Consider the following 16,506-nt stretch of genomic DNA (forward strand, 5'->3'; position numbering starts at 1 on the left):
TTATGAAGCAAACGTATATCCGCATCGTACAAACTATAGAATATATAGTGTTTCTCCTTTCTCTTTACCTTTACTTTACTTTACTTTTCTTTTCTTTTCTTTTTATTTACCTTTACTTGTAAATATGGAAATACACTCGCAAGTCACATCAAAGTGACAATGCTCTTTTAATATAATATCAATCAAGGCCTTTGTTTTGATTTAAAAAACTTTGGAGAAAGATTAAATCGATTGTTGGGAGCACCAGTAGAGTTGATTCCTTCAATAAAAAATACCTATCTATGCGGGTTCTCTTCGACCTCCCTTGTCCTTTGGTATACCTTGCCATACTTCGACTATGTTTCTTTCTACTCTAGGTTTATCAATTTTTTCCGCAACTAATACCTACCAATTTTGCTTCTATATTTCATTGAATACAATTGAAGTCTGGAAAACATCAGAGTATGGCTAATGTCAAACTGTACTTTTCTCAAAACTCCATGGTTCAGATATCCTGCTAAGGAAGGCAATTTGTAGAAAACATAAGGATTTCATGAGAAAGAAGACACTTGAAGCTTCTTTTCTCATGATTTTTAGCCTTCAAAGTTTACTGCGTAATTTTTAGCCTTCAATGTTTACTGCGTATGAAAGAAAATAACAGGGAATTACAAAGAATATAATATCGTTCTATTATGTTCCGATAGAATAATTATATTCTACTAGCAAGTTCACGAGCTTAATGGATTCTTCTAGCGGGTTGGCTTTACCGAATTAGCTAGTACGTTCTAGTACGTTCCTTGGGCTTGACGTAGGTATATATACAACACCAAGATGCCTGCGTTCTTCACTTTTGAGAACATTGAATAAGGAAAAGGATTTTTTATTTATTCATAAAAAAATACCTCTTTTTGTTACATAATCTTTTTTACTTGTTGTGTTTGTTATTTTTGAAGAGCCCTTAGAATCTTTCTTTTTAATTTGCGACTAATTATTGTTTTTATTGTTTAATAATCTTTTAATATGGCCGATTATCAATTTACCGAGAAAGCAGCAAAGGTGCTTTCAGATGCTTATGGGTTGGCTCAATCTTATGGACATTCCCAATTGTCAACCGTTCATCTTGCTGCCGTTTTACTCTCTGAAGCAGACACAAATGGTACATCGCTTTTACGAACCATTGTTGAGAAAGCCGGTGGTGATGGCCAAAAATTTGAACGTAGTGTCACAAGCCGGCTCGTCCGTTTCCCTGCCCAAGATCCTCCACCAGAACAGGTCTCCCTTGCCCCAGAAACTGCAAAGTTGTTAAGAAATGCACATGAACTTCAAAAGACACAAAAGGACTCCTACATCGCCCAAGACCACTTTATCGCTGCTTTCATTAAAGACGATATTATAAAATCTCTCTTGACGGATGTCGGTGTCACTCCGAAAGCCTTTGAATTTGCTGTTAATAATGTCCGCGGAAATAGGAGAATTGACTCGAAAAACGCTGAAGAAGGTTTTGATGCTTTAAATAAATATACCATTGATTTGACCGAACTCGCTCGTAATGGTCAACTGGACCCCGTCATCGGTCGTGAAGACGAAATCCGTCGTGCCATCCGTGTCCTTTCCCGTCGAACAAAGAACAACCCAGTCTTGATTGGTGAGCCAGGTGTCGGTAAGACCTCCATTGCAGAAGGCCTTGCTCGTCGTATTATTGACTCAGATGTTCCTGCCAACCTCGCTTCCTGCAAGCTCCTCAGTCTTGATGTAGGTAGCTTGGTTGCTGGTTCCAAGTTCCGTGGTGAATTTGAAGAAAGAGTCAAGGCTGTCCTAAAAGAAATCGAAGATAGCGAAACTCCCATTATTCTTTTTGTCGATGAAATGCATCTTCTTATGGGAGCCGGTAGCGGTGAAGGTAGCATGGATGCTGCTAACCTTCTTAAACCTATGCTTGCCCGTGGTAAACTGCACTGCATTGGTGCAACTACCTTAGGAGAATACAAAAAGTATATTGAGAAGGATGCTGCCTTTGAGCGAAGATTTCAGATTATCTTGGTTAAAGAGCCCTCAATCGAGGACACCATTTCCATCCTTCGTGGATTGAAGGAAAAGTATGAGGTCCATCATGGTGTCACCATTTCCGATCGTGCCCTCGTTTCTTCGGCTCATCTTGCCTCCCGCTACCTGACTGCCCGACGCCTTCCCGACTCTGCTATTGATCTCGTAGACGAAGCTGCTGCTGCTGTCCGTGTTACTCGTGAATCTCAACCCGAGGTTCTTGACAACCTTGAGCGTAAGCTTCGTCAGCTTCGTGTTGAAATTCGTGCGTTAGAGCGTGAAAAGGATGAAGTTTCCAGAGAACGTCTCAAGGCTGCTCTTAAGGAGGCTGCTGATGTTGAGGAGGAGACTCGTCCTATCCGTGAAAAATATGAACTTGAAAAGTCTCGTGGTAGCGAACTACAAGATGCTAAACGCCGCCTTGATGAACTCAAAGCCAAGGCTGCTGATGCAGAACGTCGTAACGACTTTACGCTTGCAGCAGATTTGAAGTATTACGGTATTCCTGATCTACAAAAGCGCATCGAGTTTTTGGAGCAACAAAAGAAGGCTGCTGATGCAGACGCTATGGCCAATGCTCAACCTGGCTCTGAGCCTTTGTTGATTGACGTGGTCGGACCTGATCAAATTAACGAAATTGTTGCCCGCTGGACTGGTATTCCTGTCACCAGGCTTAAGACAACTGAAAAGGAGCGTCTCTTGAAAATGGAGAGCGTCTTAGGAAAACAAGTCATTGGTCAGAAGGAGGCTGTTTCGGCGGTTGCCAATGCTATTCGCTTGTCTCGTGCTGGCTTGTCTGATCCTAATCAGCCTATAGCTTCATTCTTGTTCTGTGGCCCTTCAGGTACCGGTAAAACCTTGCTTACAAAAGCATTGGCTGGGTTCTTATTCGATGACGAAAATGCAATGATTCGTATTGACATGTCAGAATATATGGAGAAACACTCCGTTTCCAGATTAATTGGTGCTCCCCCTGGTTACGTTGGTCATGAGGCCGGAGGTCAATTAACTGAACAGCTTCGTCGTCGTCCTTACTCTGTCATCTTGTTTGATGAAGTAGAGAAGGCTGCTCCTGATGTCTTGACTGTCCTTCTGCAGGTTTTAGACGAAGGTAGAATTACTAGTGGCCAAGGACAAATCGTGGATGCTAGAAATGCAGTAATTATTATGACTTCTAATTTGGGAGCCGAATATTTGTCTACTGACAATGAAGACGATACTGGAAAGATTGATGCCACTACTCGTGAAATGGTAATGAATACGATTCGCGGATTTTTCCGACCTGAATTTTTAAATCGTATTTCCTCTATTGTAATCTTCAACCGTCTCCGTCGCACTGATATTCGGAATATTGTCAATAACAGAATTATGGAAGTGCAAAAGAGATTACAAAGTAATCATCGCTCTATCGAAATTGATGTCAATGAAGATGCCAAGGACTTGCTTGGTAGTGCTGGCTACTCTCCTGCATATGGTGCCCGTCCACTGAACCGTGTCATTCAGAACCAAGTATTAAATCCTATGGCTGTACTAATTTTGAACGGCCAGTTGCGCGATAAAGAGACGGTCCATATCACTGCCCGCAATGGCAAGATTGTTGTACTGCCTAACCACGAGGCGCCAACTGAAGCTTCAGCAGATGTTGATATGGAAGATATGGATGAAGTAGATGAAGAACTGGAGTAAATGTCTCAATTTATGATGACTTAGACATGCTTGATATTTTATGATTTATTTAATTTTATTACTTATGCTTAGTGAATAACTACAAAAAATTTATGTACAAACTAATGAATTTTTCTTTTTTACCCTCTATATTTGACTCTACTCTGTAGTTATGTACTTGGTAATTAATCAATGAAAATTAATAGTAATATAAAACAAGTAATTCCTCTGCTGTATTTGCAGTACTTATGTCGTAAGGTACATTTTATACATAGAAAATTGATATTGATACTAGTAAATTTGTCATATATTACGTCTACAATTAAGAGAATAATTATTTACTATCTAATATTCTCCGTACATTCAAAAGGGACGACTAGTTACTACCTCTTATACGCACCCTTCTCATATACCATTGAAGAATCAGTACTGCGTTTTGACGACTTAAAAATAATTCTTAGCAGAGCTTTTTTTAGAAGTTTTGTTATAATTAGTCGAATGTTTTGAATAGAAAAAAGATAAAAAAATCATTTTACGCTGTTTTGTTGCTGTTTATCCCTCTTTTTTTTTATTCGGTTAATTGTTCGTTTCAATGAGTTTCTCTCCTGCTGAAGATTTGCATTCCACTCCTAAAGAGGTCAATTCTGAAGATAAGGATAATGTAGAGGCAGCAAGTACATCTAGCGTTTCTTCAAGTGCCAGTCTTCTAGTTGACATTATGTGTGGCAGCAAGGACGCAGAAGACTCTGAAGCTGAATCTGATGAGTGGGACCGACCGGGTATGTATTTACAAGTTATAGTACACAGTCCTCTTCAAAATGCCTATATACACGATTGAAACCTGTTCAGCGGTGGAGTCGTAATTATGAGTTTTTATATCATTGTTATCTGGCTTAGGCTGTTGGGTCATTCTTCTCATTATTAAAGAAAACATACTAAACTTTTACTTGGATCTGAATTGCTAACTTCTAATAGACATGGATGATCACGAAGTAATCAAGCAACGCGAAGAGATCATCAAATCCCTTCGTATTCTGGGTAAGTAAAATGAAGAAGGATTCAAATACTAACTCTCTTATAAGGATATCCCAAGTTTTTACAAAAATATTATGTTGAGCAACAGATACCTGTGCGTTTAATTTTAAAGAAACTGGGTATATCGCTGGTAAGCTTGTCGTATGGTTCCATGTTTTATACTAACTTGTAATAAGCCTACTGCATTGGACGAATTTGAGGATTTAGAGTATGTCTCCACACACGCGATTAGATTATGAAACATAGTAGCTAACTTAGACATTATAGCCTCCTGCCATTACTAAAGGAAGTTCTAAAACGAGAATCGTCACGCCGTTTAAAGCTACCCCAGTACAATACTTTTGACGACGTAGTGAAACAACTGCACAACGCAAAAAATATTGTCGTTCTTGTAGGAGCAGGTATCAGCACAAGCTTAGGAATTTTGGATTTCCGTTCAGATAATGGCTTCTATGCTAGGCTTGCCCAGCATGGCTTATCCGAGCCATCAGAAATGTTTGATATCCGTACGTTCAGAGAAGAACCAGGAATCTTCTATACCTTCGCCAAAGAATTATTACCCGAAACTCATCATTATTCACCATCGCACGCTTTTATTCGGTTACTAGAACAAAAAAACAAACTTGCTACTTTATTCACACAAAATATTGACAATTTGGAAAGAGAAACTGGGCTTTCCGAAGAGAAGATTGTTCAATGTCATGGTAAGACAGATCATGGGTTAGACGTATTTTCTAATTAGACTAGGGTCTTTTGCGACTGCTACCTGTATTCAATGCAAACGTAAAATAGAGGGTTCTCTATTATATGATGACATCCGAAATCAAAGAATTTCTTATTGTACCGAGTGCAATCAGCCACCTACCAAAAAAAGAAAATTAGCAAGCTCAAGCGATCGTATGTCCTCTGATGCCTATTATCGCGAAAACGGAACGGAGGAAGAAGAAGATGATGTTCCTCAAGCCGGAGTGATGAAACCTGACATTACCTTTTTCGGCGAAGCGTTACCTGATCAATTTTTTGAGAAGGTGGGAAATGGTGATTTGGAAAAAACGGACCTGTTAATCTGTATCGGCACTTCCTTGAAGGTTGCACCAGTCTCTGAGTTAATCAGTGTAGTTCCTCCATCAACTCCCCAAATATACATATCAAGGACACCGGTCCGTCATACTCAGTTTGATGTAAACTTCATAAGTCCATTTTGTGATTGGGTAATTGTAGAACTATGCAAACGTGCTGGATGGTTGAAAGATTTAGAAGAACTTTGCAATGAACCTGGATGTCACATTGGGGCTAAGAATAGAGCATGGAATACAGTTCTGGACGTACAATTTGAGGAACCCTCAACTTATTACATTAAAAGTAAAGCAGAAGCGGAAGCTTTAAGTAACGAAAACGCACCAGAGGAAATAAAGAGCATTCACAAAGACAGCATAGAATCTGATACGAATCAAACTGTTTAGAAAACAAATATGTCATTCAGTGTTGTTAATAAATGAGGTTTTTACTACGCCAAGCTTCGAATCATACAGTGTATTTTGCATATTAAGCGTAAAAATAAAAAATAAAATAATTAACATATTAACTATTAGAACAAAACGAAACATTAGATAATTAGACTTGGAATAAAAATCAAAGCAGAACTAGGCCCATTTTCCAAGCAGGGCCATAAGAGCAGTACCGGCCATCGCACATAGAAGAAGAAAGCTAAGTTTGATCCAGTTGCGCTCTCTATTAGGATCGAAGAGAAAATCTTGGGCCAATAGTTCAACTAAGCCAGCATAAATTAGAATACCGGAAGAAATAGCGTCCAGGACACCTTGAGCAGCGTAAGTACCATGACTAAGAGGATTCCAGTGTTCGCGAGCGCCTAAACCTGCAGCCATACCAACAGGAGTAAATATAGCATAAGTCCCTCCTAGAATCCATGGTAGGGCATTAAATCCTTTACCCCAAGCCATACCCGAAAGACGAGCACCTAAACCGGTGCCCTCAAAAGCCTGGTGGAAGACTACAACAGGGAATAGAGTTCTAAATTCTCCACCAGAGATAGCTGTAGTCAAACCAATAATTACGCTATGTAAAATAATACCGGATTCCAAGACGAGAAAAGCGCCAATTTGCTGATAAAGTAAGGATTTCCTAGATCCTTCAATGGAAACCAAATCACTATTTTCAGTGTTGGAAAGGGACTTTAGCTTGATATCTTCGAAATCTTTAGGACTGCCAGGACGGTTTTCGACGTCATCATGGCAGTGTTCATGGGAATGAATACCGTATGTGCCTTCTTCTTCATGGTTATGGCTATGAGTGGTTAGATTGGGACTGTGACAATGTGACATGCCGTACTTCCATTCAACAAAACGTGAAAGTACGACTTCAATAAGGAACATGAACCAACAAGAAATGAGACAAATACCAGGAGCCCAGTCGTAACTGCCAAATAAGTCACTTAAACAAGGATCGTAAAGTTTCTTGCATGCAGGAGCTAATAGGTGAATGAAAGCAGTCGCCAAAATGACACCAGAGCCGAAATAACGACAAAACAAGTAAAAATATGTGATGACAGCATTTGGTCGGTTACGCATGAAATGAGACAAAGTGAGAGGCAACCAAACACCCATCAAAGATGTGACCAAAATAACAAAGATTGCACCAATCCGGACACCCATATGACCATAATCTTCATATTCGTTGCTATCACCTGAGCACTGTACGGGTCCATCATCACGTTTGTATAACATAGCTTGATCGTCTCTTTTCAACAAGAAGCGAAGCACTTGGTATGAGTCCTGAGACTGATATTCAGTAACAGCGTTTTTGAGAACTGTTGCTGGATATAACATTTAGACGAGAAGCAATCTGTAAAAGAACAATAAGTATTAAAAGGAAAAGCGGGATAAAGTGGGACAAATGATTATAAGTGCTAATGGAGTCAAAAGGAAATAGTAAACGCAATGAAGAATTCTGTAACGTAGAAATTGAGTAATCTTTTTATCTGAAAAAGAAGCAACAGTTCTATCGAAGTATACGGGGCATGAATCGCTTTTGTTGAAGATCAATGGTTAAAAATCAAAGGAAGAGTAAACGACAAAGGAAAACGCAATATTCAACTGTTCTTTATTTGTTCACAGAAAGAATCTTTTGCACTAAAAATTCGACTTTCCTAGTATTTCGAAAGAGGATTTACCAATGTTCAACTGTGGTAGAACACAAGTAGATCACAAACTTTGAAGGAGTGATTAAATCCGGCTTTTTCAGTGGTTTTTATACCTGAAATAATAAAGCCCAACCGGAAATTGAATCAACTCTCTTGAATTTTGGTGATCCAAGTTGGATGTACACGGGAAATCTTCGAGCTTGTTATTGGAAAAATCCTTGCAGATCGTTCTATTATATAAGATTGACGAGACTGTTTTTTTGCTATGGCGATCCTTGCCGATCGCCCGAAAGAGGCTAATCAGTGGATATGAGGGACGAATCATAGGTAACGATTGAGGCATGAAAGGAAAAATCCTGGCCGTTTATAGTGCACGTCACCTCGTAGACTACCATATTTACGTCGATCGCAGATCTCTTAAGCCTACACAAGTAACAACTTTCTTGTTAGTATGCTCAATACAAGAAAAATGTCAAAGAAAGAGTAACTACTTTGTAAAAAAAATCGGAAACCTTTTTTAATTAAATCCTTTGAAAAGACGCATATTATTGTTGAGCCACATATATATCGAAAACCTTTGCTTCCAGTCAATAGGTTTTAATCTCAACTTTGCAAATCGTTACTTTTCTTTATCGATTGGGTGATCTTCATTAATCTTCTTTTCGATTTACAGTCTTCGTTACCTCTTCCGGCAGCGTAATTTTCCGTGATCTGAACTGATCTACATACTTTGAAAACATGACTACTTAATTTGCCAAATTGCTGTTAACTCTGCTTTAGCGAGCTGTCCGTTGATTATTCCGAAATGGATCGACGCATGATTATTAAAAAATACATAGTATCCGCCCATAATCGGCGTCATCTTAAATAAAGCCCCAAGTGAATGCAGAAGATCAATGATCTTCTTCAATTATTCATAAATCAATTGGTCATTTTATTTATGTTTCCTTTTGTATGTTTTTTTTAATTTCACTCTATACATACGTTACGTTGGTGATTTTTTGCGACTACAGTAATGATTTACAGAGAGTTTAAACACTAATTCGCATCATCAACAATTGGTTCACGATATCACCTATTTTGTCTCTGTCCTTCTGGTCTGCATATATTTTCATCTCTATAATTTTTCATCTTATGTCTATTTTCCATAGGAATACAAAAGTAATTAAATGAATCAACCCTGATGGACGCAGGAACGAAACCAGATGTATCATAAATGAATCTTTCAGTCCCCTTCGATACAGTAATTTTCACTGATGTAAAATTCATAATCAATTGCATAACTCTTGTTAACTCATTCATAGTTTTATTAAAACTTTTTTATACTTTACTCCTAGTATCATAGGTGAAACCCTCTATTTTGAATACAACTTTTTTAATCGTAACTAATGATGATCATTTTCGAAAAAAAAGTACCTGCCAATCATGGACGACTCAAATTTTCTCTTCGGAAAAATAATAAATACCCTGCACTCACGATTACTTGCGACAGTAAGCAGACCCAAAATGGCACATTCCTAAAGATTTTCATTCCATCTTCAAATTGCCAAGATGTGAAATCCAAAAAAACAGATGATGGTCCAATTCGATTAGGAGCCGTCGCCCTCGCTATCATCGAAGTAATGGTACCCACAATTTGTCCAGCAATTAAGGTAGTTGCTAAATGCCTTCGCGTCAAAGTTTGCAAAAGTATCATGCCTATGCCTACTCCTTGTATGCAATCTAATACGCCCAACCAAAGCCATAGAAGACGGCCAACGATGGGACTCGCGGAACCCGACCATGGAAGATAAACGCCTATATTGCTGGTTCCCCACATCATCTGCAACCATCGTGGAGACCCTAGTCCGATTCCGAAAACCGGTAAGAGCCATGTATGAGTTCTGGATTTCCATCCCAGCAATATCATCGTCGACACCCATAACATTGTAAAAAAGGAAAATGAAAAGATTAAAATTTTCCAAGGAGCAATTATCGAACTGCCCCATAGGTATTTCCACGATCGACCGTATAAAGTTGATAACCAATAATTTTGGACTACAGTCGCAATTAAAAACCACAATACAAGCTTTCTTCTGAGTAATGCGGTATAAAACGCAGGAATGTTTCCGGGGCTTTGCCAGTAATAATCCGGCAATCCAAAAATAAGTAAAAGACCACATATTAACATTAAGATTGCTAAGGGCCAGGCAACTGCGGCTACCGCTCCTAAAGGATAAACATCATGCGGAAACAACCGATGATCTTGAAGTAGACGGTCGATTTTTGACCCCCAATACCAAAGACAACTTGCCCATACTTGCTGTAGTCCTTGAACGATACATGCTCGTATAATCCAAGCAATCACACTAGCTCCAGCTTCATCTCCAAAATTTAAAGAAAAGTACAAAGAACCACTAGCAGAAGCAACGCTATATATCCAGCCCGCTAAATAACTAATCCATATGCGAAATGCGGTGCTCGTCTGGATAAAAGAAGATACCCCAATGAGTGTAAAAGCGAGAAAGTATAGTCCAAACGGTAGTGTCAAACATACGATATTTGGTAATTTTCGATAAATATACCACCAAACAACGGAGGAGACTGCAAAGATACTGCCAACAATGTATAGTTGTTCGGCATATTGCGCTGAAGATCCTGATAAAAGTATCAGTTGATAGGAACTAGCTGCTAGTACTTGTCCAAAAGAAAGGAATATGGAATAGACCGGCCATTCACCGAATCTACGCTGCATAAAATACTTTATCCTTGATGTTTTGTTTATGGACAAATCCACTGAAGAACTGTAATCAATAATAAGCTCTTTATTATACAGATTATCCAGTACCGTTGTTATTTTGTTAAAAGGGTCGTTCATTAGAAGCTGTTTATCTTCATCGTCCAGGAGCAAGTTGGGGCGTTGAATTCCAAACCGAAGATTTCTAATACCATCAAACCATTCTTTCTTCATCTTTGTGATAAACATTTCAATACATAGGTCATCCTTAGAGTTCTTTGGGGTAAGATCTTTTAAGTTTTGGATAAAATACTCGAGTGCTTTACCATTAGTATCTGTAAAGTCATCATCTGTTTTTGTTAGAGCAAACTCTTTGTTTCCACTTGAAGTAATGACAGAAGCCAAACTTAGTTGAGAATCATTTTGTTTTTCGTAACGCTCATTATGTAATATAATTGATTGATGGATGTCTTCTGAAGAACTGTCATATACCGAATGGTCATTTCTTCCGCAGCATTGACATAGAGGTATATCACCGTTCCAATGCTCAGGCTCATAGTTCTTGGGCTCTTCCGAGGGAGTACTATATTCAGATATTACTCTCATAGACGGCTGATATGAAGGTTCTGAAGTTTCAGAGTCCTCATCATTTTCAGAGTCCTTGGTTTTTGAAAGACCGATAAGAAATTCATTATTTGAGGTTGATCGATGGCCGGGTCCTTTTTTAGACCCTAAAGAATACATTCTGTTTAAGTCAGATTGATGGTTAAGAGAAGAGGAAATACATTCCTCATCATTCACTTCATCGATGAAACTTTCGTTGCTTTCGTTATTAGACAAACGTAAGCTTGATAGACTTTTCTGTAAAGGGAAAGCAAAACGAGAGCCAAATTTTGAAGGTTTTTCGGAGACTTTTCTGTATTTTTTGCTCATCACTACACTATTTTTCATCAAATCATCCAATTTTGCCGTCCATTCTAACACTGGAAACCTTTGGCGAGCAGATTGAGCCCGCATACGAGCCCTTTGTAGCTCAGACGAACTTAATGCTTTTCGACAAGCTTCCTCAAATTGTTGAAGTGTATGTGATGTGGTGTTCGATTCTACGGAATACCACCATCCTGGCATTTGTCCTAAACCGCCTACTCGCGCTCCAATTCCCAAAGCTCCTTTCCTGCCGAATTCAACAGCGACTAACCCAAAAGGCTCATCTCTTGAAGGAATTAGGACAAAATCAGCTCCACTAAATATGCACGGAGGTAAATGGGTAAACTCAGGTCTTGAGTACACTCGGTTTGGATACTTCTTCATTAAAAAGTCGAGCTTCTCAGCAGCAAACTTTCCGTATAAATCAATAATTGGGCCAATTGTAATAATTTGAACATTGAAATCTTGAAGAAGAGCTGGTGCTATATCAGCGATCAAATCAACACCTTTCTGCATGGACCACCTGCCTACGAAGACGAGCAGATCAGCAGAATCGTCGATTTTAAGCCCAGTCCAGCTTTGTGCTTCTCTTTTATTCCTTTTTTTTGATTCTATGCATTTTTCGTCTATTTCTATTGAATCAGAAATCTCACTTTTAGGATCAAGGCTGGCGGTGTCAGCGGGGTCAGGATTGGGGAGTTTCCCAATCTTTTTTAAACCCCAGAATATAGGATATCTATCTCTGGAGCGTTTTCCGTACTTATTTGAAACACCCACGACACCATAGCCTTTTTGATGAATCCGAATATAGGAAACACCTGCATGTAATAGATTAAAAACATTCCCAAATTGCACATATTTAGTGCAAATTTTTATAGATAAATTATATACAGCACAAACTTCGGATTTCTCCTCTGATGTTCGGAGAGGCCACAAACCTTGAAATTCTGCATTATGTAAAGACATAACACAAGGAATAATTTTCGGAAGGAGGTATAGAGGTGCCAAAGCACCATGGTAATCATTTATGTGATATAAATCAATTGGATATCTTTTAGCAATCCCAGCAATACATTGATTCCAGGCTGAATAAAAAATAGCAGAGCTCAAGTCATCCATGCGAGGTGGATAAGGCTCAGAAGTCGTTTGCTTCCTAAAAACGGGAGCCTCCAATAATAAATAGGTGATATTAGATAAATGATGAATATAAACTTTAACTTGATATATTTGATCCAAGACAACAACTTTTAAAGGCTCGGCTTCTTCCTCCACAGGGTACTCAACATTTCCAACGCAGGGTACAACCCATAGTAAATTATGGTGCTGTAGGTGTTTCCCCATTAACTCTGCCATTACTCCTAATCCGCCAATTTTAATTTTAATTTGCCAGTCTGGAATGTTATATTCAAGCGTTGCAACTAAGATTAGGAATTTCCCTTTAGCAGAATCAGATTTCGGAATTGTTTCCAATTCAATCGGCGACTGTTGCCAGGCTTTTACTTGATCAGCTTTTTTGAAAGGCTTGAAGAATTTCCCTTTCCAAACAGGCTTTAGTTGGTCACCATCAGTAAGTCGAACTTTATAAAAATAAGTTTTGAAGGCCCAAACAGTTAGAACCGCACACAACATAGGAGTTGATGCAAATGAGACAAACAATATAATGGATACGGTTGATGATCCTTTAGGAACGAATGTAAATCTTCTGCTTAGATCGTCGATAACTACTTCCCAGGACAAGTACGATTTTGGAGGAGGATTATGAATTAAAATGACGGACTCCTTAAGTTCAGATGGAGGAAGTCGTGAAAGAACGGTGCTATTTCCATTAGAGCCATAAACTCTTTTCTGATCAGGCCTCCCAAATTCATCAACATTGTAAACATTAAATTGCAACTTTGATGGAAATACCTCACTAATAAGTGTCTTCCTCCAAGTGAAATCATCATTTAACTTTAGTTTATTAGGTATACCTGAATCAAAACCCCATTCATTGTACGGGCCGTTCATATATAGCTGCGGGAAAGAACCAAGTTTACCTATACTTCCTTCTTGCATATGATTAGGTGACGCAGCAAGACGGCTCCAGTATTGTACTGACACATGGTGACCATCCCAAGTCTTTTTGGATATATTTCTTGCAAAAGAAGTGCATTCTGTCAATGAATCTTGATACGGTTCCCATTCAGACCAAGTGAGACCGAAATCAAAAGAATAACGGAATAAGTCAGCACCAGCTGCCTTGTGCTTTATATACAACTTTTCATCGTTCTCTATTAGCAAATCAGAGGCCCTGCTTGCATTCTGGAAAATCATTGGATTGTCAGGTTTCCCAAACCTGAGTGTAACACGATAAAGAGAATCACTTTTCGTTTTATGATCATCACTATAAACCTCTGGAAGAATAACTTGATGAATCCCATCATGGATATTTTTGAGAAAGCCTGACCATATATACTTAGCGGTCGGGTATCCAAAATAAAACTCGGTTTCGGATTGGTTCACTTTCTGGCAGACAACTGAACTTCTATCAAGCTCAATAACGTTGTTTGTTTCTGTTTTAGAAACAAAGGATATCTTTTTGCTAACATCATCGCAGTCTACTTCCTCGGAAAACCTTATTTGAAATTTACAACGACCTTCCTCATTTAGCAGCCTAGAATCATGGGCAGGACTAAAAGATGTAACACGAGGAAGATATTTGATGAATTTATCTTTGGGAACAAAAATCTTGAAGCCCCAGGCAGGAAGAGTAATTCGACGAATACAACCATAATAAGACTTTAATTGACTTGCATACGTGTTAGATTCAACCAAATTATATTCCTCATATGGATAAATAAGATTTTTGATGACAATACCTTCCCGATAAGGAGATAGAATAGCTTTCGAAGAAGAGCAAGGAAAATCAAGTGTCACAGATTTGTTTTCATTAGTATACAAAAACCATAAGTCGCCATTCCATGTGTTCTCTTTCTGGTAATCGGATGCTTTTTGGAGAGGTTCTAGGAATCCTCTTACGATGCTCCAGACACCAATTTCAGTTGGAATCGTCCCACTACACGGAAGTTGGGTATAACTAGTCCAATTAGAAATTTTTGTTGACTTCCAGCCATCCTTGACAGCAGGATAATGATCTCGGATTTGATTATAAATTTTCAGCATTTGCAATTCTGGTTTTGCAAAATCAAAATGATCTAAAGTATTCCAATCATCCGTACAACCGTTCAAAGCTTTAGTAAAAGGCATATTTGGGTACTGATCAGACAGAAGCGTATAACAGCCGTGTATTTTCCAGGCAGGGGACGAAGGCATAGCTTGTCTACCGTACAAATAATTATCAGCAGTATTGTCTAGAACATACAATCCTTGTTCATCACCATAATAAATTGAAGGAATCCCTGGAAACAGAAAATAAGTTACCATAGTTCCTAATAGAAGACGTTCGGTGCCATCATCTATAGCAGGCCACCGAAAAACATCATGATTTGTTACACCTAGTAAATGACGAGGATCAATTGAATGAGTATTGGGATTAAAGAAATCCTCGTTAATTGTCATTACATTCCAAAGATCAGTGAATTCGACAGGAAGATCATAGGGAACCTGTAAATCACCGTCCATTAGCAGAAATCTTGTGATTGCCCGATACACAGAATAGTGAAATGCAGAAGCATCAAGAGCATTGTTCCCAGGCTCCCTTAAATAATTTTCTTTTAATAATTCCGATGTGTTCAAGGAAGACCAAATGGAAGGCGGCCTTTGATCAGGTTGCCGTCCTTGTCCGTAGTAAATGGATCCGTAGCTGGATGAACCTGTTACTTCACCTGGAATAAAAAAATTCTTTTTGTTGTAACTCGCAGCACATTCACGGACGGAGGTAGCCCATGAAGCAAGAAAGTCGACGGTAATTTGTGTTGCTTTATCGATACGAAATCCATCAACATCTAGAGAAGAGATTACTATACAGGCAAACCGCTTGAGCTTTTCGGAAACAGATGGTTTCCAGTCTCTTAAGCGATCTTGAACCGATGCAAACTTTGAAAGCTGACGTTGCCAGTCAGGATGCGTACCAAAAGCTTCCGTATCGCCATATTGGTTGAAATCAGAATCGTAACATCCAACATAATCAATGATCACAGGAACACCATCTTCTCCCCAGAATCTAGGAAGTTCACAGTCTGGATCATATTCATTGGAAAATTTCCAATCGGGGTAAGTTTGCACGTTTTTCCAAACTGCTTCGTGTTCAAATAACGAAAAAGGCGTGGTTGTGTTCAAATATTTCTTAAACCCAACTAAGTCACTTAATGTAGCTACGGTCAAATCCAAGACCAGATACAGCCCTCTTCTATGAATTTCTTCTATTGTATCTCTCCATTGTTCGATCGTACCCGAATGATGATCGAGGATGGTGAAGTCCAGCGGTGAATACTGATCTGCACCCCAAGGCTGATTTAAAAACGGTGTACCTGCGATATAAATAACCTTAAAATTAGCGATCGCTTTGTTTATGTAAACATTGACTTACCTTTATACCCATAGAAACTAGATAATCCAGAGATTCTTTCAGACCAACGATGTCTCCTCCACTTCTAAATCCCGTTTCGCGTATATCATACTCATACACAGTGTTGTTCGCTTCATTGTTCGTGGGATCACCATCTTTCCATTTGTCTAAGATAATTGTGTAAAACGGCACTCTCCAATCATCTGGACTAGGGAAGAACCTGTGATTCTCCCATTCACCCCAGTACTCCAGAGGATCCACAGCTTCACGGTTTTGATTCAGATTCCAAGGAACCTCACGTTCATCGAATCTAGCAGCTAACGTTTCATATCCTGTAAGTAAGAAGAATAACATTACAATGAGGATTGTAATGTTGCATTGGAAACCCATGTTTATTTATTGTAACCCAGATAAATACGGGTACTTTTAAATTTGCAATATCGTGGTAAATAATCAGCGGATAAGTTCCAATTC

The 16,506-nt window shown here is 38.8% G+C and overlaps 4 protein-coding genes across 4 annotated transcripts; 2 read left to right on the forward strand and 2 right to left on the reverse strand.

Annotated features, from left to right (window-relative positions):
- The first annotated feature begins 837 nt into the window (after positions 1-837).
- SPOG_03029 (hsp104-like protein) lies at positions 838-3,839 on the forward strand. The gene has a single exon (XM_013165688.1). The coding sequence runs from the start codon at positions 1,000-1,002 to the stop codon at positions 3,706-3,708; it is 2,709 nt and encodes a 902-aa protein (XP_013021142.1). The 5' UTR covers positions 838-999; the 3' UTR covers positions 3,709-3,839.
- A 142-nt stretch (positions 3,840-3,981) lies between these two features.
- Positions 3,982-6,251, forward strand: SPOG_05419 (Sir2 family histone deacetylase Sir2). Its single transcript, XM_013166636.1, has 6 exons — positions 3,982-4,466; positions 4,663-4,725; positions 4,770-4,852; positions 4,899-4,930; positions 4,990-5,426; positions 5,470-6,251. The coding sequence occupies exons 1-6, from the start codon at positions 4,280-4,282 to the stop codon at positions 6,183-6,185; spliced, it is 1,518 nt and encodes a 505-aa protein (XP_013022090.1). The 5' UTR covers positions 3,982-4,279; the 3' UTR covers positions 6,186-6,251.
- Positions 6,252-6,365: 114 nt separating this feature from the next.
- Positions 6,366-7,568, reverse strand: SPOG_03026 (ZIP zinc transporter Zrt1; the record flags this gene model as incomplete). Its single annotated transcript, XM_013165687.1, has 2 exons — positions 6,366-7,099; positions 7,142-7,568. The coding sequence occupies 2 exons, from the start codon at positions 7,566-7,568 to the stop codon at positions 6,366-6,368; spliced, it is 1,161 nt and encodes a 386-aa protein (XP_013021141.1).
- Positions 7,569-9,097: 1,529 nt separating this feature from the next.
- On the reverse strand, positions 9,098-16,422 carry SPOG_03025 (alpha-1,3-glucan synthase Mok13; the record flags this gene model as incomplete). Its single annotated transcript, XM_013165686.1, has 2 exons — positions 9,098-16,010; positions 16,054-16,422. 2 exons carry the CDS (start codon positions 16,420-16,422, stop codon positions 9,306-9,308), a joined length of 7,074 nt encoding a protein of 2,357 aa, XP_013021140.1. The 3' UTR covers positions 9,098-9,305.
- Between the last annotated feature and the right edge of the window lie 84 nt (positions 16,423-16,506).

The sequence above is a fragment of the Schizosaccharomyces cryophilus genome, assembly GCF_000004155.1.
Source record: "Schizosaccharomyces cryophilus OY26 unplaced genomic scaffold supercont4.1, whole genome shotgun sequence".
In the NCBI taxonomy this organism is placed as follows: domain Eukaryota; kingdom Fungi; phylum Ascomycota; class Schizosaccharomycetes; order Schizosaccharomycetales; family Schizosaccharomycetaceae; genus Schizosaccharomyces; species Schizosaccharomyces cryophilus.